This window comes from Rattus norvegicus, chromosome 15 (assembly GCF_021556685.1).
Source record: "Rattus norvegicus strain SHRSP/BbbUtx chromosome 15, alternate assembly SHRSP_T2T, whole genome shotgun sequence".
Classification (NCBI taxonomy): domain Eukaryota; kingdom Metazoa; phylum Chordata; class Mammalia; order Rodentia; family Muridae; genus Rattus; species Rattus norvegicus.
Genome location: NC_141548.1, coordinates 38435276 through 38458646, shown reverse-complemented (window position 1 = coordinate 38458646; position 23371 = coordinate 38435276). Strand labels below are relative to the sequence as shown.

The 23371-nt window shown below is 47.8% G+C and overlaps 1 protein-coding gene across 2 annotated transcripts in view; it reads right to left on the bottom strand.

Moving 5' to 3' along the window:
* Spata13 (spermatogenesis associated 13) overlaps window positions 1-23371 on the bottom strand; it is a 129294-nt gene that overhangs the window by 53537 nt on the left and 52386 nt on the right. The window contains 3 exon segments of one of the 2 annotated variants that reach the window (NM_001431427.1): window positions 2050-2194; window positions 4696-5058; window positions 19612-21312. In NM_001431427.1, the coding sequence (NP_001418356.1) occupies window positions 2050-2194; window positions 4696-5058; window positions 19612-21171 (2068 nt within the window). In that variant the 5' untranslated portion in view covers window positions 21172-21312. 2 annotated transcript variants of the gene reach the window in all.

Genomic DNA, 23371 nt, shown 5'->3' with positions numbered 1-23371 from the left:
GCTTCCAGGGACTAAGCCACTACCTAAAGACTATACATGGACTGACCCTGGACTCTGACCTCATAGGTAGCAATGAATATCCTAGTAAGATCACCAGTGGAAGGGGAAGCCCTTGGTCCTGCTAAGACTGAACCCCCAGTGAACGTGATTGTTGGGGGAGGGTGGCAATGGGGGGAGGGTGGGGAGGGGAACACCCATAAAGAAGGGGAGGGGGAGGGATTAGGGGGATGTTTGCCCGGAAACCGGGAAAGGGAATAACATTCGAAATGTAAATAAGAAATACTCAAGTTAATAAATAAATAAATAAATAAATAAATAAATAAATAAATAAATAAATAAATAAAAGAGTATCCCCCACCTTGCTGACTTCTCCTGCATGGTGCCCCCCATCCTAATAAATTATCATTCTCCTCTCACAAAGCTTTAAGGGCTGGACAGTCTCTGTTTTGTTCACTGCTCTCTGACACATAGCAGATGCTCACTATAGAGGAAGATAGGGAGGACCTTTTCAGGACTGATCTGTTCCTGATACCACTGGGTGCTGTTCTGGGAGCAAGGCCCACCTTTCTCCTGTACTAACACTGACGGCAGGGGATTAAACATCTACACAAATGCAGAGTCCACAAGTGGACTCCTAGCCCTTGATCCTGTCCCATCACCTACACCATGAACACACCACTGAGCTCAGACAGCTAGAGATTCCATCCTGACTCTTATAAGTACAACATGAGAGCAGGGCAGGCTAACCTTTTTCCCCTTTTCCCGGCGGTACCATGCCCAACCTCTGTGACACTGATTCTTGTTCTGTGACTACTAGGAGCCATCCTAATATCAATGCTTTTTTCTGGGAGCACCCAACACCCTAATTCATCCCCCTTCTTTTTTTTCTTTTTTCTTTTGGTTTTTCTAGATAAGGCTTCTCTATACAAACTTGGCTATCCTAGAACTGGCTTTATAGATGAGGCTGGCTGTAAACTCAAAGAGCTAAGTGCTGGGATTAAAGGCATGTACCACCGCACCATCTTTTCTTTTTTCCTTTTTCCTAATTCAGAGTCTCAAATAGCCCAAGTTAGTCTCAAACTTTCTACGTACCCGGGGAGGACCTTGAACTTCTGGTTTTCCTGCTTCCATCTCCTAAGTGCTGAGATTCCCCAAATGTGCCACTCTGCACGCTTTATCTTAGGGCCTGTACTCAGGGCTTTGTGAATGTTGGGCCACACTCCACCAAATGAATGACATATTAGCCATGCACCCCCACATCCCTTTTCTTAAACTAGTCAGTTAGTTCTGCTGTCTTCAATCAAAGAACTCAAAGATTTTTGTCTCTGGTTTTCTTTTCTAAATAAAAAAAGTTACATAAACCAGACACAGGCTCTTTGGCTGTATGTGGAGGTTGAGGGAAACCCACTCTGTTCCTAACAACCTAGGGTTTCCCGTGCTTTTCTGGTCTTTGTTGGTGTCTGAGCACGTGCAGGCATGATAGACATTGGTACAATTGCTCAATCACTTTGATTGAACTGAAGCCCCCAATGATGATGACATCCTTTCTCCAGACCCCTAATGTGACCTAGATGGAAACAGTAGTTGCAGGTGGCGAGTTAAGATGAGGATCTTGGGGCGAGGAGGGAGAGCATTTTTGTAAGACTTGTGTCCTTACAAAAGGAGGCACATGGCTTTGCAGCAAGGTGAATGCCACAGAGTGTACAGGTGGAGACAGGCTGCATGGGCCAGCCAGGGAGCCCTGAGGCTGGCAGAAGGTAGGAGAGGTCCAGCACTGTGTTCCTATAGCCTCAAAACAACAACAAAAAATACTCTCCACACCAGAACCTTAGGTCTCTAGCGTAGTCATCGGTTTACATTGGCATGGCCTCTGCGGCAACTCAGATGTCGGTGGGGACTTGACAGGAGTTTGAAATCCAGAGTAACCCAGACAACAACTGCCACACTGTCCTGGCTGCAAGATGGGAAAAGTGCAGAATCCCCTGGTGCCTCAGGCTTCCTAATCCCGGACGAAAAATTCCAGGGCACAGGGGAAGCCCCAAGACTCACCATTGGATGTTTTCATCTGCCGTCGACGCCCCACACGGTCCAGCCCGATGGGAGTGCTCTGGGAGAAGGTGAAGGGCCGGAGGCGGGCAGACACAGCCTTGTAGGGTGGAACTTGGTGTGCAGGCACAGGAGGCCTGGCTGCTGGCTGTGAAAGGAAGTGAGAAGCTGTGAGAAGGTGCCAGGAAGTCTCAGCTCCTGCGAGCCACAACACATTTCTGTGTTCTCGCCCTGAAGCCACTGACAGATGTGGAGTGTCTTCTTCAAACCCCACTAGCAGCTGCAGCTGCCACCAAGCTCAGTGGCAATAGGCTGTTCTAAAGTTCTAACAGGCAGCCTCAAAGCTGGCTCTGTCACACTTCTTCCCACTTGTGAGAGACATGCCGGTGGGGAACCAGGAGAGAGAGAGGCCTCTAAGGGAGAGGAAGGCTGAGGCAGCAGCAGTGCAAGTACAGTGACCAGTGAGGATGCAAGGGCTGGACCACAGCGCATAGGCATGGTCACAGATCTCCAGGGACTTTGCTCTTATTATTTAAAAAGAATTTATGTGGGAAGGGGCGCTGGAGAGATGGCTCAGGAGTTAAGAGTACTGGCTGTTCTGGGGGCTGGAGAGATGGCTCAGTGGTTAAGAGCACCCGACTACTCTTCCCGAGGTCCTGAGTTCAATTCCCAGCAACCACATGGTGGCTCACAACCATCTGTAAAGAGATCCAATGCCCTCTTCTGGTGTGTCTGAGACAGCTACAGTGTACTTATATATAATAAATGAATAAATCTTAAAAAAAAAAAAGAGTACTGGCTGTTCTACCAGAGGACCTGGATTTAATTCCTAGCACCTAGGATGGCAGCTCACAACTATCTGTAACTCTAGTCTCAGGGATCTGACACCCTCACACAGACATACATGCAGGCAAAACACCAATGCACATAAAGTTAAAAAAAATAAATCATTAAAATATTTTTTATTTTACATAGTGAGTGAGTGCGTGCGTGCATGCGTGCTTGTGTGTGTGTGTGTGTGTGTGTGTGTGTGTGTGTGTGTGTGTGTGTTATGAGTGGGCACTTGCAGAGGCCCAAAGAGGGTGTCTGATCCCCTGGTACTGCAGTTTTATAGGTGGATGTGAGCTGCTCACATGGGTGTTTTATAAGAGGAGTAAGAACCATTAACCACTGAACTGTCTCCCCTCCTGTGTTTTAGGGTGTACACCAGGGTCTCGCTCTGTAAACCAGGATGGCCTCAATCTCACAAGTTCTCTGCCTCAGTTTCTCAAACTATAGAATTATAGGCACAAGCACCATGTCTGGACACAATACTATTTTGATGTTCAGAAACAACATGTGTTCTAAGTATCTCAGCCTTCCCTCAACTGTGACTTGCGTTTAGATACATTACAATTCACTTTAGTTTAGTTAGAAATATTTCCAAAAATTGGAGCACCATAAAACAAAAGGACCTTAAAGACCCTGTAGTATCTTTAACTTCAGTTTTGCTTGTGTCTTTTGCTTATTTCTGAGGCAAGGTCTCATAACCCACGCTGGTCTCCCTTGGCTGAATGACCTTGAATTCCTCACCCCCCTACTCCCCTCTGCCAAGAGCTGGGGTCACAGCTGTGTGCCACTGCATTGGGCTTATAATTTGACTTGAAGAATTCAACCCAACTGAATTAGTCAAGGGTTTTTGAGCGTTTGCTACAAGCAGGACATTGTGCCGAGCTTGGCAAGAAAAACTCTTTAACACACAGCTCAAGCCCAATATAGAATTTCTTTTTTTCCAGGGAATTTTACAGGTAATTTAAGAAAGTACCTAGCATGCTTTCAATGTGGAACTGAGCATGTAAGTTATTATGTAAACTGTTCTGGGACTGTATGAGCATGATCACAGTGTTAGTTGGCACAGGTAAGCAAAGAAGTTTGACTTTCTCCAAGACAGAGCCTTTATGTGAATATTCCATAACCTCAAAGTGCTCGCTATGCACTTAACAGATACCTGCCAAATGTGCTGGGGGAGGGGGGTTGGTGTTTATGGTCAACCCAGGAACAGAACAAGGAAAGTGGTGTTCCTGCATGGTGGAGAGCTCACCCAGCATGTTCCAAGCCTGGGTCCATTCTAGGAATGATGGTGGGTGATGAATTACTGGGGACAGACGTGATTTTAGAAGATAAATTACCTCTTCTAGCACGGTCCTCTGCTTCATTTTGGGGAATGAAGAGAAGGAACACAGGGCTTCCTGTGTGAAAACAAATGCTATCACTGAGCTACATCCACCCCATCCCCTTCTCTTTCATCTCTACTTTCTTCCTATGTTTGCATTCTAACAACGGACCACTGTGTCTTTGGAAACTCACTTCCCTCAGGAAGTGAACCAGATAAAGCTAGGCTATGGTCCCCAGGCTCAGGTCTCTGGTTTTTCAGACAAATGGCAAGTCTGTGCTGTGAGCTGAGGTTCCAGGAAAGGAGATTAGAAAGCAGGCGATGAGAGAGCAGACTGTTAGTGTGGATCCAAGCAGGTTTCAGAGTCAGGAAGAAAAGGGCTGAGGAGGTATGTCCTCCTCCAGAAGGAAAAGCAGTGTCCAGTTTAGTCTGCAGGGAGGACAAAGGCAGGGAGCTGAGCGTCTCTACTGGCCATGGTTGAAGAGACCAGCTCTTACTTGGACCAAGAGGTTCTCCACATCCTCTGCCTGGGTGTTGCCATAGAAGCTGACCCCTCCGATCACAGATATAGGTCGCCTTCTCCGGCCTCCCCTGGGACAGCCTGAGGAGGTGCATGGATCCTGGCTGGTGGTGGTCACACTTGCTGGGTGCATCCTGTCCACGCGGTCTTCACCTGGAGGATCTGTTGCAATGGCATCTTCGGGAATGGACAAGCTTCTGCTGGCCAGCTGGCCATAGTCAGACAGCGGTCGTGGCCCGGTGCGCCTCCCGGAGCCCCACTTCCTCCTGGAGATTCGAGGTGCCTCATTCTGCTCCTCCTCCAGGGCTGAGCCCTGCCGCCAGTCATCCTCAGTCACCACCTTTGCAAATGAACAGGCTGAGTGAGCTCAGAGATCCAGGCAGGTGAGAACAGTGGAGCAGACGCCTGCTGCCCCCTCCCACTCTGCAGGGCCACAGACATGGAGAACACAACTCACTGTGGATTGAATGAGCCGAATGTTATTCCAGACTGAATTAGCTCTGTAGGTTAAGAGGTCTTTGGGGGGACCAGTGAGGAGCTACAGTGAGACAGTAAGAATGCCAGCAGGTCTACAATAGTAAAATGAATATACAGCTAAGGCGGGTGTCCCCCAAATGTACTTCAGAGCAGGAGGTTAGCCACAGCAGCCAGAAGTGACCGCATAATCCGTTAAATGTGTCACAAGATCTCTACACCTTTTTTCAGTGTGGACGATACTGACACAGAGAGGGTGCAATGAGATTATATCCAGGGCTGAGAGGGCTCAACATTTGAGGACCCCATCTCACACCCACAGCCTGCTGGCGTGGCCTGAACTAGGTAGGGTTCCTAGAACTATCAGACTACACACACTGCAGACTTGGATAAGACAAGCCTAACCTTGGCTCTCACACTGGATCAATTACACAATCCCATAGTCTATGACCCTCTGCAATCTCACTGCTTGGGAGACAAGAAGACAGTGGATTCAAGCCAGCCTGGGCTACCTAAAGAAGACAAAGATTCCATGACTCTAGGAGGCAACACTCTTTTGCTAGCAGTCCCAGGATCAAGCCTAGGGCCTTGTGTGTGCTCAGCAAGCCCTCCATTAAGTACCACCAAGTTAGATGCTCACCACTTCAAATTCTTCAAATAAGTTTTTCATCTTTGGGGGGGTGGAGCAGGAATTGTGCTATGTGTCCCAGACTGGCTCTGACCTCTAACCTATTCCCCACCATTTTTGTGTAAGCAGTGATGGACCACCAAGCCCACCCAGCTCATGAACATTTTCAAAAGCAATCGGGAGAACTTGCCCACTTCCACATCGTTGTGCAGACTCCCATATCCATCCCTGTCAGGGCCGGGGCTGGCTGAGGAAGCTCAGGCAAGTGACTGAAATGTCTGTTAGGTTAGGCAGGATAGACCTTGGCAGCTAGTCAGCTGACAGTTTACAAAGATGGCCACAGGGTAGCACACCCAGGGCTTGCCCTGCCTGGAAATAGGTACCTGTCTACTTTACAGATCCCAAAATCTGGATGCAGGAAGGGCTGGTCTGGCCCAGAGACTAGCAGTAGTTGTCTACACCAGGCACAACAGCTACTCTGAGCCTGAACTTAAAGTACCTAGCCCAGTACAGTGTGCGTGTGTGCGTGTGTGCGTGTGTGCGTGTGTGTGTGTGTGTGTGTGTGTGTGTATGTGTGTGTGTGTGTGTGTGTGTGTGTGTGTGTGTGTGTGTGTGTGTGTGTGTGTGTTGAGGCAATCATCTTCCCACCCGTTTCCCCCAAGTGCTGAGATTATAGGCAAGTGCTACCCATCTGGCTTGTCTCTATTCATGTTTTAAAAACACAAATCAAACAGGGTATGAAGCCACAAGTTGGGGGAGGATGCTGGGATATGTTGAGTAGGCAGAAAAGGCTTCACAGGAAGCCAGAGACAGCAGCAGAGCAGGCAGTGTGGGTGGCTGTCAAAGGCAGGTGGCCAAGGGATGACACAGTAACCCAAGGCAGTCTGGCCCCACTCTGTCCATCAGAGAATCTGGGCCAGAAGGAAGTTAAATGGTGGAGGCCCAGGAAGAGAAACTTCGTGCCAGGAACAACAGAGTCCTAAAATGAAGGCTTGTTTAATTTCCAGTCTGACATGTTTGAGTGTCCACTAAGATTATACCAGAGTTTAAGGCCAGTCTGAGTAACACAGTGAGACTCACAACTCAAAATGTAAAAAATAGAAAAAAAGATACAGTATATGTGTATCAAATTAAAGTAGTAGACCCCATCAACAACTTGTCGACCAAGAAAACCTGTACTAACGCAGCAGCTGGAATGCTGGACCAACCTTTTCTAATTTTGTGTGATGTGCACCCGTGCAAGTGTTAATTCTGTGCTGGCAGGATTCTGATATCACCATATCTATGGCCGATCACGGCGTTTTCTATATGTAAATGCTCGTCTTTCCTCGCCCGCCTAGAACAGGTGATGTAGTGTATCTGTAAGATATCAGAGGTTGTCTCGCTACTGATTGGTTGGTTATAATAAAGAGCTGAGGCCAACAGCTTGGGCAGGAAGTAGGGGGTCAGAACTCCCATAGAGAGGAGGACGCAGGGCAAAGAAAGAGAAGTGGGAGATTCAAGAGCGGACATGGCAAAGGACAGACACGTATTGTAGCACAGCAGAGGAAGACATGGAGCTAGTCAGTCCATATGTAGGCTAGACAGTCAGGTTAAGTTAGAGGAGGTAGCTGGAAGACTGCCCAAGCTAAAGGCCTAAGGTTTAAAATATAATCAAAGTCTCCTATTAGTAACACCACTGGCGTGTTCAAGAAAGTCACACTATATGGGAATGTAGAGACACTGCAATCAGCCTCTTCATTCTTACCTGGCGTAACAGTCTCCCACTACAAATTTCATGTCCTAAGGCCCTCTCCCAATCGAGTTTTCCTGGTTCACTCCTGCCGGCCTATTTCTCGTAAAAGACTCATTCCCATTCAACTTCCTTCCCCTCCTACTTCAGATCCTCACCACCCACCAGAGGAATTTTTCTGTGAGCTCAACACACACCCAGGAGGAGATATATATGTTTTTATCCTTCCTAACATCACCATGGGGAAAAAAAGAGAAAAAAATCATAAAGTTAACATCGTTTTCTGAATTTATGAAAATCGGATTATTATGGGGGACTGAAACAAATTACTAACTCAGATGACACAGGCAACTCAAATACACGGTAAGAATAAATCCATTTATATAATGTCACTTAAAAAGGGTCAGAGACAACTTGCTAGAAAAACAGAAGTGCGCAGAATAAAACCAGAGGCATAGAGTAGTCTACTCACAAACATTAAAAAACACAGTTGTCTTTTAAGTGGCTAGAAGCCGCTTTGTGCTTATGCAACATGCAGCTTGTATTTTCTTACCGATGCTAAAAATAAAGAAATATACCAGGAAGTGACCGGGGCTGGGCAAGGTAGGCACAGGCAAAGCAGCCCTTCAAGTGTTCCTGCTTTGTCCCTGTGCCAGCTACTGTCTAGATCCAGGCAGCAAGACTGAAATCCACTGTAACCGGACTTCAGTGTTTGCACAGTTCCTCTGAAGACACCAGAGGTGGCACCCTCTAAACGGCACCAAAACGGCCTAGCGGATCTCAACATCTAGTTATAAATTATCACATGAAGTGGAAACATTCATTTTAGGAGATGTGGCAGAGAAGCCGGAGCTTGAGTCCACATTCAAATGCTGCTCCTTAGCCAAAATAACAGGTCCCTTCCAAAGCCAATGTGGACTTGGCTACATACAGACGAACCCAGGCATGCCAGGCAAGGACTCATAGGTGTACTATTCTAAACTACATTTTTCTTTTATTTTAAGCAAAATTGTGCTTCTAAAATACTGTCCAGGTTCACTGCAAAGATTAACAGGCCTGTTCTTTTAAGTTTAAACACATACTCCAGCAAGCATCCTTCCCTGCAGGCTGAGAACCTACCTGAGATCTAGCAATGGGCAGGGGCGGCCCACAGACACACTGGAGGAACAGGCAGTTGACCACATCCATGCGTCCCAGAGTTCAGGTCTTCTAAAATCTGTGATCAGGGCTCTACACGGTCATGCAGACCTCTGCCTGGTCCAGTCCAGCAGGCTCAACTCACGAGTCTCCAAGTCCCTGAAGCTTGAACCACCAAGTCACACCCAAGTCATAAACCTTTGTAAACAGACCTTGCACTCTGGGGACTGCCCTTTTAACTCCTGCTTTGTGTAACTATTCTAAAGTGGCTTTCCTGGTTAGTTAGTGAGCAGTATCTTCTTCCTATACAGGACTTCTTTTTTTTTTCAGCTCCAAAAATAAAAGACTACACAAACTAATATAAACTGCTTCCTTGAAACATTTCTGCAAAAGGAATTTCTACGAATTATTTAACTGGAGGTTAAAAATAAATGCTTAAAGGCACCTGGTGTGATAGCATGTCTTCAGGGGCAGTAAGTGTGCACAGGGTTAGCTGGTGAGTGTCCCCAGATGGATGGTCTAGCCACTCCAAGTACCTGCCAGTGTGCTTTGGAGAGTGATCACTTTTGAATGGGCTCTCCCTGGATTAGGTGGGCTCTAAACCAGTGGCTGTTGACTTTATACCCTAAGGAGAATTTGGATACACACACAAAGGAAGCAGGCTACTCATGGATGGAATAGACACTGGTGCTGATTTATCTATCTGGATGCAGGGTTTTATGTAGCCCACGTCAGCTTCAGTCTTGACCTGTAGCTGAAGATGATCTTGAACTTTGATATTTCTGCCTCCACTTCCCAATTTGGGGGGTTACATAGTGCTAGGCAGGTGTTCTAAGAACTGAGTTCTATCCCCAGACAGGGAGTGACGCAGTAACAAGCCTGATGATTGTTACTTCTACTAGAGGCTGGAGAAGGGCGAGCCTCACAGAGACTGGATTCTGACACACTGTGACTTTGAACTTGTGGCTTCCAGACTCGTGGGATGGTTGGTCGTCGTTGCAATCAACAAGAAGTTTGAAGCCAGCCTGAGCAACATGGCATTGATGTGCATTTGTGTGAGTTTTACATATATATCCTAGGATATTAAGGAGGAGCTCCTAAGATCGCCGATGAGTGAGTTTTTCAGAGTTCAAAGCAAGTGCAGAGACTGCAGTAGGACTTATGACCCATCAGGTACAGACAGGAAGACAGAGAAGACAAGGCCAACCTGGGCTACTCAGGAGGACCCCCCCATACAACAAACTAATAAACTGTCTGATATTGTCTGATAAGATCAGCAGACGTAGGCAGATGGCATCTCTGTCACCCTGCCAGCCAGAAAGGAATCTCCAATCTGATCTTAACACAGGAAAAACTTAGAAAGAGAAAGTTGGCAACAAAAACATACAGGCTAAAACATTTCTTAGCCAGCAGCCAGAATTTCTCTTAGGAAAGAATACTGAAACTGACTCTTCTTATTTTAGGACTTCAGTCAAGGCTTATTATGATTTTCTAGCCCCAAATTAAACAAGTCACTAACTGAGAGAAAACTGTCAAAATACTATGACGCCGGGTCACATTAATGTGACTATCTTATATTCTCTTCAGTGCTGAGGGTCTGGCATGTGATAAACAAAGCACTCAAATACTAGTCTCTCATAAATGCTAGAGTGGTTAAGAGTTTATTAATAATGGGTACTAGAAGGTTTATTACTGCTACTCCTAACATTAATATGATACACTGGGGAAGGGCCATGGCTTTTGGATTGGCCTTTAATTTGGTTCCACAGATTGGGAAGAGAAGATAGTAACTTCATTCAATGATCAAAATTTAATTCCCATCCATTTGCTGCAAAGTAAATAAATAACTTATTTTTTTAAAAAAAAGTTTCAAGGATGAAAAATGAAATATATCTTAGGCTAAGTCCAGGTCTGTGGGTCTGGAGTATTCAAAAGTGGTCCCAGTTAGTCCAGAGGCTGGGGTAGGAAGGACACCTGAATCCAGAGCTTGAGACCAGCCTGAGCAACATAGCAAATACTCTTCCCTTCTCCCCTCAAAAAGGATAGGTGTGATGTCAGGAGGATCGGGAGTTCAAGGACTCTGACCCACATAATAAAACAGATCATGAAAGAAACATGCAGTGGGAAAGACAACGGACACAGCGTGTCACCTCGCTATGATTATTACACAGCATCCATGCACCAGATTAAAACACTTGCTTCATAAGTGTTGTGTAAGTTTTGAGAGGTGGGAATGAGGAACTGCTCTGGAAAGCAGCTCTGTGATTTTGATTCCCTTCCCCCTGCTGTTTATTTCATGAGGTTCTTTTTCTTTTTTTCTTTTTTAAAGAGATTTATTTATTTCATGTATGTGAGTACACTGTAGCTGTCTTCAGACACACCAGAAGAGGGCATCAGATTCCATTACAGATGGTTGTGAGTCACCATGTGGTTGCTGGGAATTGAACTCAGGACCTCTGGAAGAGCAGTCTGTGCTCTTAACCACTGAGCCATCTCTCCAGCCCCCCTCCTTTTTTTTTTTTTTCTTTTTTTTTTTAAAAAGAAAGGAGGCCTCCTTTATGCTTCGGATTTGGCCTAGGACACATGAACTCTATCGATCCTCCTGCCTTGTCTTCCCAAGTTTGGGAACTACAGGTGCTCACCACAGGCCTTGCCCTTGGAGTTTTCAAGAGCCAAATCCTCTTTGATGACATTTCAGCAGAAACAAACTAGCTTAGATAAAAGTCACAGGAAGCCTGACAACCCTGTGCACACTGGCTTTCCTTCAGATTTCAGCGTTTAGAGAGAATCTTAGAAGTTTTTGTCCCCTAAGATAGGGTTTCACATGTAGCTCAGGCTGGCCTGGAACTATGTAGCCCAGGTTGGCCTCCCATGAGCCTGTGCCATTATGCCTAGACGTGTTGGTAAGTTCAAGGGTCCATCAGAATGCTATGAAACCTATCACATAAAAAGAGCAGAGAGTTTGTGCGGAGTAGCAGGGAACAAGTTTCTCAGAGGAGACGGAAACAACTTCTGAAAAGACTGAGTTGGAAAATGACTCCATTATAAAAGTAAGGGCTACTTCACAAGGGCTCAAGGTCTGAATGTTTAATTTCATGTTTCTGCAGACAACCCTTTTCTTGTTTTCTCCCCTTTTGGGGGGGGGCACTGGTGTGTGTGCGAGTGTGCATGTGTGCGTGTGTGTGATAGAATGAAGAGCAGAGTCTTCATGCATAACACAGGCTGTCCTGAAATGAGCCATCTTCTTGCCTCAGCCTGGAGTGCTGGAGTTAAAGACATGCGCTGCCAGGATGGGCTCCCTTTGCACTCTGGATTATTTTTCTCCCCCAAAAGAGAAATAAAGGGGGAGCACAGGCGAAAGCCTCTCAGAAGAGCATGAACGTAAACTGGCACAAAGGAGCCTGCTGCAGCACCTGACCACAAATTCCCTCCCTGGGACCTCCACAGTGGAGGAGAGAACGGACTCCTCCCACGAGCTGTCCCTGAGCACAGCAAGCATGCTGTGGTGCCCAACAAACAAATGCAAACACCCTTTAAAGAAAGAAACCACATCCGAGGTAGATGTGATAAGTGTATACCCAGTAGTCCTAACACTTGGCAAGCTAGGACAAGAGGACTGTGAGCTTGTGGCCAGCCTGAATTACATAGAGGGGCTATCTCAGCATAGAGGGGCTAACCTCAGCAATCCTAGGAAGCTTGGCTGTGGGTGGAGCTCAGTGCAAGTGCTTGCTTAGCGTTCTCAGAGGCCTGGGTTCAATGTTCAGAACTGGGAGAGAGGAACCATGAAATTTTAGTGCTTCAGAAGGCATGACTAACAGTGAGACAGGACAGAGCAGGAATGATTCTCTGCAATCATCTGTGGTGACTAACAGTGTAGGTCCCTTTGATTGGGCTGGGCGTCCTGGTAGTCAATAAAGCATTGCTTCTGGGTGTTTTTGTGAGGTGTTTCCAGTCAGCATGGGAGTCAATGGGTCAGGTAAAAAGATCCACACTCACCCTGACTAGATATAGGCCGACTCCACCTATTCCACAGAGAGCACAGGAATGGGGTACTCCTCACTGAGTAGGGTTATCAGTCTCGTATCTGGTGCTACTTTGGCTCATCAACCCGGGACTGACAGCAGCTTTCACATCTCTGCCCTGTTCTCAGGCCTTCAAACAGACTGAAGCACATCAGCAGCCTGCTGGGTCTCCATCCTGCCTCGGCAGATGGTGGGACTCCGCCTCCATCCCGAAAGCACCCATTCCAGAGTACACTGCATCGGAATCCCCGCTGGCTCTGCATCTCTCCAAAAATCTAATGCTTTTGCTCGTTTTATTTGGAAGTTTGAATACATAGCCCAAGCTGGCCTTGAACTTACAGACATCCTCTTACCTCTGTCTCACTAGTGTGTGTTCATGAATGCATAAAGTTGCGATCTACCTACTATCTAGCTAAAAAGTAAAAAAAAAAAAACAAAAAAAACAAAAACAACAACAACAACAAAAAAACTAAATCGTGAGACCTGCTATGGCACATGTAAACACGGAGGACAATTTGCCATTGTTCCCTTAAAAAGCACAGCCCAGCATGGTGGCACGTGCCTTTAATCCCTGCACTAGGAAGGCAAAGGCAGGTGGATCTCTGTGAGTTTGAGGCCAACCTGATCTACCTATCAACATTTGGCCAGCTTGGGCTACCCAGTGAAGCCCTGACTGAAAAACAAAACCAACCAACCAAAACAACAACAACAAAAAGAAAAGAAAACCTACAGCAAACCTACAGCACTGGCTGCTGGCCAGTGGCTAAGGCAATGAGCAACAACCGCACAGAGACATTAAAGCCTATGAGCAGGAGCCCCTCCTGGGCTGTGAGTGTACACTGACTGTAAACAGGCCTGGGGAGTGTGGGAAGGCAACAGCCCCGAACTGGGCTATTACAGCAGTTGCTCATCTCCTGACAGTCATCAGGCTGTAAGCTTCCTATCATGTGGCTAAGTTAATCTTGAGGTTTTCTGGAATCGCTACATTTCTCCCTTACATCCCCTTTTTCTTTTTAAACATGGATTTTTGAAACACCTATGTATGTATGTATGTATGTATGTATGTATGTATGTATGTATGTACATGATTGCTATGGTCAAAGAGTAGAAGTCAGAGGAGTAGTGGAAATTGGTTCTCTCCTTCCACCATGAGGGTTGGGGGGGGGTTAGAACCCAGGCTGTCAGGCTTGGTGACATGTGCCTGTACCTGCTGAGCGGTCTCAACAGCCAACCAGCCTACCTGCCTTCTCCTTATGGGGTCTTATATAGTTCAGGATGGTCGTGAACTCACCATGTAGTAGCAGATCACCTCCCATGTGATGGAACCACAGGCATGCACCTCCAGGCCTGGTTTATGGGTGCTGGGGATTGAACCCAAGCTTCATACACATGCCCAGCTACATTTGTGTAGATGTAACATCATCTTCCTGGCTGTAGGGATGGCTGTGTGACATAATGTCTAAGCCATCAAAACCTCCCAGAAGCAACACCTCAGGACTTGCCAAGTGCCTAAACTGTGCCAGGGTTTCCTGGACGTCCACTGAACAGCACAGAGGCAGCAGCATCAGAAGGCCCTGGAGTCATTCACTCAAGCTGAAAACTGGCCCAAATTAACTGTTTCCCTGCTGGATGACTCCACGGCTCTGAGCGGGAGGGGCACTCTATTTTAGCAGCAGGGTTCTTACAGAGCCAAAGAAGAAGCCCTTCCTTTTGCATCCCAGGCCACGAAGTTTGTGACTTGTTTAATGGTGGCATCCAAAGGCAAAGTGCTTCTCATGTGGCAATAGCACCACTGATCCTGTCCCAGAAATATTCTCAATGACTCACTGAACATAGAAAGGCTAAAGGACTTTGCAGTCCATGCCCTCCTCCCCTATGTGCAGGTCTCATGACCTGTGGAATAGACTCAGGGGCGTGACAGCTCCTCCACAAGGCTGAACCAGTCAACTCTGACTCCACAGGTCCCCCCTTACACCTGCTCATTCTCTCCCTCGATGCCTACCGGGTGAAGTCCAAGTCCACAGCTCCAAGCCAGGTCCTTCTCAAATGCATCTAGACCTACTGTCTCTCCACTCAAACAGCTGCACAAAAGTTAGGTAGCCATCTGCAGCTCCCCCAGCATAGTAGTTTAGTCCCCTGGCATCCTCACGTGCAAGCAAGTCTCTGACAGACACAGTGATATACTGTGATACTTTGCTTACCTGCACACCAGTCTGTGTGGAGGGACTGGTCAGCCCAGGCTAACCTCACAGCAGCCTGTGTAAGGGACTGGTTAGTCCCAAGTTAGAGCCTTGCTCTGTAGTCCAGGCTGACCTCAAATTCGGTGATCTTTATAGCCTAGCTTTACAAATGTCACTATCGTTAACAGCTGGCACCTCATCCTCATTTTGAGCATAGTGGTGGCTTTGTAGTGAACAATGGCCCCACATCATCTGGCACACATTAGCTGTTCACAGCCTGGCTGTATGACTAGCTCTGGGGTTCTTCACCTTCTGGAATTTTATTCACTCGGGCTTAGTCTTCAGCTCCTGTCCACTGTGGCCTTGTCCTATCACCTGCAGGCTTTTTGATATTAACTGGCACCTTTCCTTCTGAATGTCTTCTCCAGAGTGCTGAGCCTGGCTTGTCTCTCTGTCACATTCCTGGCTCTTTGGTGTTCACCAGGTAACACGGATTCTCTGCTCAGAGACAGAGAGTATGGTTGACCTGACCATAACTATTGCATCTTAACCTGGATTGCTGTACACTAAACCAAACGACACTACTCCGTGTTCTTTGCAATATCATGGATCTACATGACCCGGCTTGGCTACTACACCTCTCAGAACCCGCCTCCTTCCCCTCAAGTGTGGTCTTAGTTTATGTAAACTCAGGACTACCTTAAACCTCTGTGATTCTGGCAGAGAGGGGTGAGATTGCAGAACAGGTAACACCATACTGAGTTTATACAGTCCTCAGCATGGGAGGGAAGCACTCTTCCTCAGGACCTGTGAGCACAAGTGGCTGAGAGCCACAACTCTTCTTTATACATTCCTCCTGTCTTTTGTGGAACTTACTCCATACCAGATATACATCTTGGTGTCACGTGTATGCCTTACCGGGCTTTACCCGACTTCATTCTCTTGCACCTGGTAGATTCAAAACATGCTGGGCTTGGTGCCATCCCGGAACAGAACACACCACTGTAAGGACATCCTGGGACCCAACTCCTAGAAGAACTGGGGTGGACGCAGCAGAATGCTTGCCTTGTGTGATGGTTTGCATATGCTTGGCCAGGGAGTGGCACTATTTGAAGGTGTGGCTTTGTTGGAGGAAGTGTGTCACTGTGGGGGTGGGCTTAGAGATGCTCCTCCTAGCTGCCTGGGGATAATCAGTCTGTTACTGGCTTCCTTTGGGCGAAGATGTAGAACTCAGCTCCTCCTGCACTAGGCCTGCCTGGATGCTGCCATGCTCCTGCCTTGATGATAATGGACTGAACCTCTGAACCTGTAAGCCAGCCCCGACTAAATGTTGTCCTTTATAAAACTTACATTGGTCATGGGGTCTATTCACAACAATAAGACCCTAAGACACCTTGTATGAATGGTTTGATCGCTGGTACTACATAGACAGGCACAGAGGTCCACACCTGTCATCTCAGCCCATGGGAGGTGGAGGCAGGAGGGTCAGAAGGTCAAGGTTTTATGGTGAGTTCAAGGGCAGCCCATGATGAACAAGATTCTGTCTTATAATAAAGTTAACGTGAGAGCAATCTAATTATTCAAAGACGTTTTCAACTGCTTGTAAAACTACAATGCAGTGTTACATATAGAAAGAGTTGAGGACTAGAGGCTGGAGAGATGGCTCAGTAGTTACGAGCACTGCCATGCAGAGGACCAGGGGACCCCAGTTAGAGTCCTAGCACCTTACGGCAACTCACAACCGTGTATCACTCCAGCTCCAGGAGACAGATCTAACATTCTCTTCTAATTCCTCTCATACCAGGCACATACATGGTACACAAACAAACACAGACAGACAAAACACAAACAATAATTTTGAAAATGTTAAGATGCTAGATAAACATAGTGTTTAACTCAAGTGTCTCTACTCTAGGGACAACTGAGATGCTAGAAGTTCAAAACTTCCTAGTTTGCCCAGATCCCTAACTGATGTTCTCTGAGGAGCAGAGCCAGAGTCCCACCAAACTAGAAGCGTTTACAAAAGAGTCACCTCAGTGTCTGGGATAGGCTCACCGCTGGTGCTCATTACTTAAAGCCAATAACTCTATATTACAGACAATATCCTTTTTAGAAATCCTGTAATAATTTTAAACTATAACTCCTGCACCTTTCTAGAAAATAAGGAACACTATTAACAGAAAACTTCCAAATAGCCTTTATCTTCCAAATGCAAGGATGGAATTCACAGCTTGGGAAGCACTAGGCAAGAACTCTACCACAGAGTAACACTACACTGGGTTACTAGGGTTTGAACTCTGCGTGCGGGCGAATGTGCATCTTTTTGATACAGAACTTACTACATAGCTCAGGCTTGTCTTGAACTCAAATCCTTCTGCCTCTGTATCCTAAGTGCTAGGGTTACAGATCGTGTGAGCACACTCAGCTTCTGAATAGCATTCCTTCTTTTGAAGGAATAATTTTTAGGGTCATGCCCAGCCCAGCATGTTCTTTACCAAGAATCACCACCAGGTGGCAGGACAAGGCCAAGATTCGCAAATGACAGCAGCATTTTGTCCTTTTCATAATCATCTGGTTAAGATGTTAAAAATTTCCCCCAAATTATTCTGTGTTTTGTTTTGCTTTGATACAGAGTTCCATGTAGCCAAGCACGTATCTGATGATTACCTTAAACTTTTCATCCTCCTGTCTCTCCCCCTCGAAACAGGGTTCATACAGTCCCTGAGACCGCACACAGCATGGGAAGGAAGCACTCTTCAGGCTCGGGATCCTACCTTTAACGTACAGAACCTGTGGGACTTAGAAAGATCCTTTACTTTGTAATGGGGCATAAACATGGGGGCAGGACAGAGTGTCTGCTGGAGTGTATGTCTCACCAGTGCTAGTTTGGATGGTCGATGTCTTCCAAAGTTCAAGATTAAAGTTCAGTCCTTAGGGTGAAAGTATTAGGAGGTGCCGTGGACTCTCTTGGGGAGACCCCAGAGGAAGGTCCTTAGTTCACTTGGGGAATGTCTTTGATGGGGACCATGTGACCTTACCAAATCTCTCTCTGTCTCCAATCTTGAGATGTGATCTGTCACTCTGACATGGATTCCTGGCTACCCTTGTCAGAGGGACAAACCAACAGGACTGTCCCAGTCTTTGATCTGAGTCAGTACAACCTTTAACAAAATAAAACTCTGTGTTGAGACAGCCACGCTATAAAACAGGACGGTGTCGAATGCAGCTCTCCTGCCTCCAGCCCCTGGGCAATGAGCTTACACATGAATGTAATCATACCCAGCTGGCGGTCTGGACATTTTATACTACAGATGCGAAACTGATGGAGCATGCTCAGAACTGAGTGAAACCTTTGGCCAATTAAAAAAAAAATCAGTCAGTAGAGCTGGAACGGCTTCCTGTCTCCAGATGAGCCAATCATTGTCAATACTGGAAAGCTCTGACAGACAGACTGGGCCTGGACTCTGTAGCCGTGCATCTGCTGACTCTGTATCCTGAAAGCTGGTTTGGATCTCTCTCAAGCACTCTGTAGCAATTCTACTCTCTCAGTCCTTTCCAGAAGGCTCTATGACCTAGCAGAGGTCAAAAATAGATATTTGCTAGCCATGGAAGTGTGGTACTCCAATAATCCCAGCACTCTGGAGTGTGACTGTGAGGGAGGGTAGCCTGGGCTACAGAGCCTCAGCTCAGTAACTTTAAAACAGCAAGTCCACAGGCTACCCTGGCTTCTGCTTGCAAACCCAACTGTGCAATCGTTTATCTGCCGGCCCTCTCCAGGGCCGAGTGGGAGGGGACATTTGCTAAGGAGCAATTTCCTATTGCAAGCACCAATTCACAGCTGTAACAAGGTCTAGAAATATGCAAAGAACATTCGCAACATGCACACGTGGATAAGCTTCTGTCTTTTAGCTATGTAAGGTGATATTACTGAATGTTCTTATAATGTGAGACTTGCACAGTGAAGTAAAACGGGCTGGCTGCTTGACAGGACGTGAAAAGAGCTCTGCTCTTGCAGCTCTGACAGCTACTCGCTGATTCGATCCACGAGCTGCTTGGAGCTCTGTCCTAAAAATAAGTACAATGGCCATCCTTAAAATCTCTTTGACGAAGCATCATCCTGGGCGTGTCAGGTACTGAGTTGCACAGTTCTAATTCATTCCTAGGAATAAAAAGACTCCAGACATGTAATGTTCTCTAACACAAAGAACTGCATTTACAAGGAGTCTGTTGGGAAGGGTAACGGCAACGATTTAAAATACACAGATGATACAGGGGTAGTAAAATTCTTTCAAAATGTGAAAACGCTGAGAAGCCCTAGTGGTCAACATTAATTCCCAGGACGCAGCAGCACATAGTAAGTACTCAATAAATATTGTTTCCATGAATGGTGTGGCAAACACTACATCAAGGGATAATATTTCTTATCTTAGCCATCCAATTTTCAGTGGAATAAAGATTACCTTTTGGGATGGTGTGGTGCTGGGGCAGGGGGTGGTTACCCGGAACCTTGCACTTACCAAGTAAACACCAGGCAGGGAGACACATCCAGAACCAGGCAAACTAAGCCAATAACATCCATCTCCACTAAAACTTAATGTGACCAGTTGGCAGGGACAGAACCAGCCGTCTTTGGAAATGTCTGGGTGGATGGCAGAGCAATACTAGACAAGCACCCCTCCCACACTGTCACCCACTACAGGGACTCCACCTGGACCCTTACCTCCTCCTTCCTCTCTTCTGGACTGGTGGCTCCGTCAGGATTCGAGGGAAAAGAGCTCTCACTGTTTTCTCCCCCAACATCACCAGCAGCGGCGGGAACGGCATCCTGGAGGGACATGGGTCCTGCCTGCCTGTGCACGGCATCCTCCGACCGTTCTTCACTGTCCGCCGAACTGAGGGACAGTACACTTAGACTGCTGGGGCACTTAGTACTCCCTGGGCTCTGTGGGCTTTGGGGCTTGGGTGTGGTGGGCCTCAGAGGAGTGGGAAGCTGCACGGGGTCAAAGGGATGCTGGCTGCCAGTATGTGCCTCACTGGAGGCCTGGCTCAACCCTTCTGTGTCTGTGGGGATTGGTGAGGAGCTGCTGGTGTGAGGTCCATCAGTTCCCAGTGGCTGAGCACTTTTACTTTCCAGGGGGAATACTGCAGTATCCACATCAAGGTGGGGTTCTGGAGCTGTGTAGGGAGCAGCAGTGCATGGTGCAGAGGCACAGGGTGAGGACAAAGGGCCACCACGCCTGGCATCTGGCTCCACGCTGCTGCTGGTACGGCGCGAGTAGTCATCGTGTAGCTTGCTTCTTGGCGCAAGTAGTGGGTTCGCATCCCCCAGACCGGAACCAGGGCTAGGGGCTGCACTCCTGGGGGTCTCCCTCTTCCAGGCCGCCTCCTTGACGTTGCTCACCAGTTTCAGGACTCTGTCGAAGTCCTTGGCCCTAATGGGGCTCCTCCAGCGTCTGGTTCTTCTCTCTGAGCCACCCGGCTTCTCAGAGTCTGTAAAGAAGCTGCTCAGGGTCCTGGAGGGAACCTGCCTGTCACCCTGCAGTTCCGTGAGGTTGGACGCAGACTTGCGCTTGAAGGAGCTCTTCAGGACGCTCAAGCTGTCGATGCTCTTGCTTCTGCGCGGCAGAGGCACGGCCCTGCTGGGCTCAGGGTCGCGCACTTGGATCTCACACACCGCAGGCTCTGGCACTGACTGCCGCCCCAGGTCCAGCAGGCTGATGCGGCCCAGGCCATAGGCCCTGCGGATGCTGCGCGAACGATGCGTGCTCCTCTGGAAGGCATCCTCTGTGTCCTCAGGGTCAGAGCAGTCAGACCCGGCCCCATCTCCCACAGGGCCCAAGGATGCACACCTGCCCAGGCCCTTTCCCAGGATGGCAATGGTGCCATTGGGGGCAGCCCTTCCCTGGTCTCCTGATGACTCCTCCTTGGAAACTTCCGCCCCCTCCCGGTTCTGAATTCCTTGAAGGACGGACGATTTCAATCTTTTAAAAGAGCCCATTTTACGGAAGGAGGCCAGGGCATTCCATGTGGAGGAATTCCCCACAACAACCACCGAGCGAGGTCTCTCAGAGTTGGAATTCATCCTCTTCCGACTACCAGAGAAGAGACGTACCAGCTTGGAAGGACTGAGCCTGGCTTCCCCAGCTTCGGGATCACTGGAGCTGCTTTTGCAGCCTCCATTCTGACATGCTGAGGACGTCACCATTTTGGGGGCCTTCGGGTTGGAGGCTGAACAAGTGGCTGTGGCACCTTGCCCATGGCCATCCTGGGCTGTTGTCATGTTCTTAGCGTGGGCAGCCTGGTTCAAACCCCCATTGACGCCGGTAACCGGGGGTCCCAGCTCCAAACCTTCATCTCCAAGGACAGCAGCCTGGCTCTCACATCTGCTGTGTGCATCTGGATCCGTAGTCACAGCTACTGCCTGCAGCACAAAACAAAGCAGGCATTTAACCATTGTCCCCAAGGAGGCGCCTCGGTAGAGGCTGATCATTCAAGCTAACAACTGCTAATAGAAGAAAACCGCAAGCTCCAGGACAAGGCTGATTCACTAAGAATTACTCTAAAATTTACTTTTCATCAAAGCAAGAATGGAAGGCTTGCAAATATATATTCCTAAAAGGAGAAACAAAAACAACAACAACAACAACAACAAAAGACAGCTAGGGACGCACATTTAACACAACGGAGAAATCCTGAAATCCTGAGAAAACGCTAGAAGGCAAATGGTGAGACCTTGTTCTTTGTGTGAATGGGGAAGGACCTTTTATTATCAAACATCAACCCCACAGCGCCTTCCGGACATGCCTACTGAAACGCCAGCCTGTGTGAGCAGGGAGCTCGGTGAGTGGACTCCAGGGAGTTCTGACATAGGCCAAGTGTCTAAGGAAAGCTATGAGAGAACCTTACAGCATTACAGCAACTCACAGCCCAACACACCAAGCCAGAGAGGCCTGAGGAAAGGTCGTGGTAGAAGACAGCCTGAAAGTTGTACCTGTCCACAGAGTGATGTGAGGAAACACATGGGATTCTTAGAAAGTCAAGACTCAGGCATATGAATAAAATACCCTCCATCCTCTATACACACCGGTACCCAGTCCTCCTGCCTTTGCCCAAGCCTCCCCACAGCACTACCTACGCCCCCAAAATGAGAACACTGCATCTTTAACCTTTCCCATCAGTCAAGGCTGAACTAGACTTCAATGTCATGGCCCTTTTATTCCCAATAAATAAATTAAGAATTGAGGTTCAGATTATGAGACCACAAGAGGCCATCGGTCAGACAATGCTTACATTTCTAGGCTGTTGGCTATGGTGAGGTGCAGATATAAATACAGCATCACTGAGCATTCACAGACATCTGAGGCTATCAGAATGCACTCTGCTTTACAGACAGCTGCGTGGCCGCGTGGGCAGGTGAGGGCATTTGTCTAGAGGTCCTGCAGCTGGTCCTCTCTGAATGGTACAGTAAACCAGTGCCTGGAGTGACAGAGGCACAGCTGGGCTCTGTCCTCTGGGCACATGACTCCAATCCCAGCACCTAGAGAAATCAAATCCGAGCTGGTTTTAGATTCTAGTCAAGGCCTTTACCTCCAAAAGCAGTGAAGGCAGGAGGAGGGAACTGTAGAGAACCCGGGGCTCCATTTTACTTAGCTTACCTTTTTCTCAAGCTGGATTTGAGCTATGTGAAGAAGCAGTCTGCTTTACCTGCTCTCCCGCACTGCTTCCCTTTCCCTTTGGCCCTGATCATGCCCAATGAGGAAGGATTGTCAGGGAGAGCCAGGGGAAAACGGATAATGGATTGATGCCACCCAGGATGTGGGAGTCTCTACTGACTTAGCCTGTCAGCACTTTACTAACAGCAAGACTGATGATGGCCTACTGTGGCCTCTATGGTGCACAAATCTAATGGAGAAGACAGTGTCTGAGAGGTGTGGGGGTGGGGAGGGGCTGTGGGTTGCATCTGAGTAAGCCACAGGAGCTGAGACTTCATTCTGTCTGAGAGGTGAAAGGGGCCAACAGTTAGGTTGTCTGTCTGTCCTCAGCAATGTGGGAGTGTGCTTACTTCCATACACTTTGGAGTCCTAGAGTGAAGTATCCACGCCCAGTTCGCAGGCAAGCACTGACTGCAAGCAGAATAGTAATAATGGACTTGTGCCCGTCACACAGGGGAAGGCAGGGTTCCGGCCTTAGAGTTAGTGACACCAGTAGAGGGCACCACAAGACCTTTTTAGCCCAGGACAACCCTTGTGTTAAGGGGACCCTGGAGGCTCAAGCGATACAGAGAAGCATGTTGGGATGTTTGGAAATGCTCCTTGGAAGTCATGGGGCTATGCCTCGATGCTAAACCTACTTCTGCCACACAATCTCAGCAATCCATCTCAACCACCTGTGCTGCATGCCATCTATGAACTAAGAGGCTCCTACCAATCAACTCATGATGCCATGATCCTCCAGAGGGGCGAGCAGCAGGCCAGGCCCCA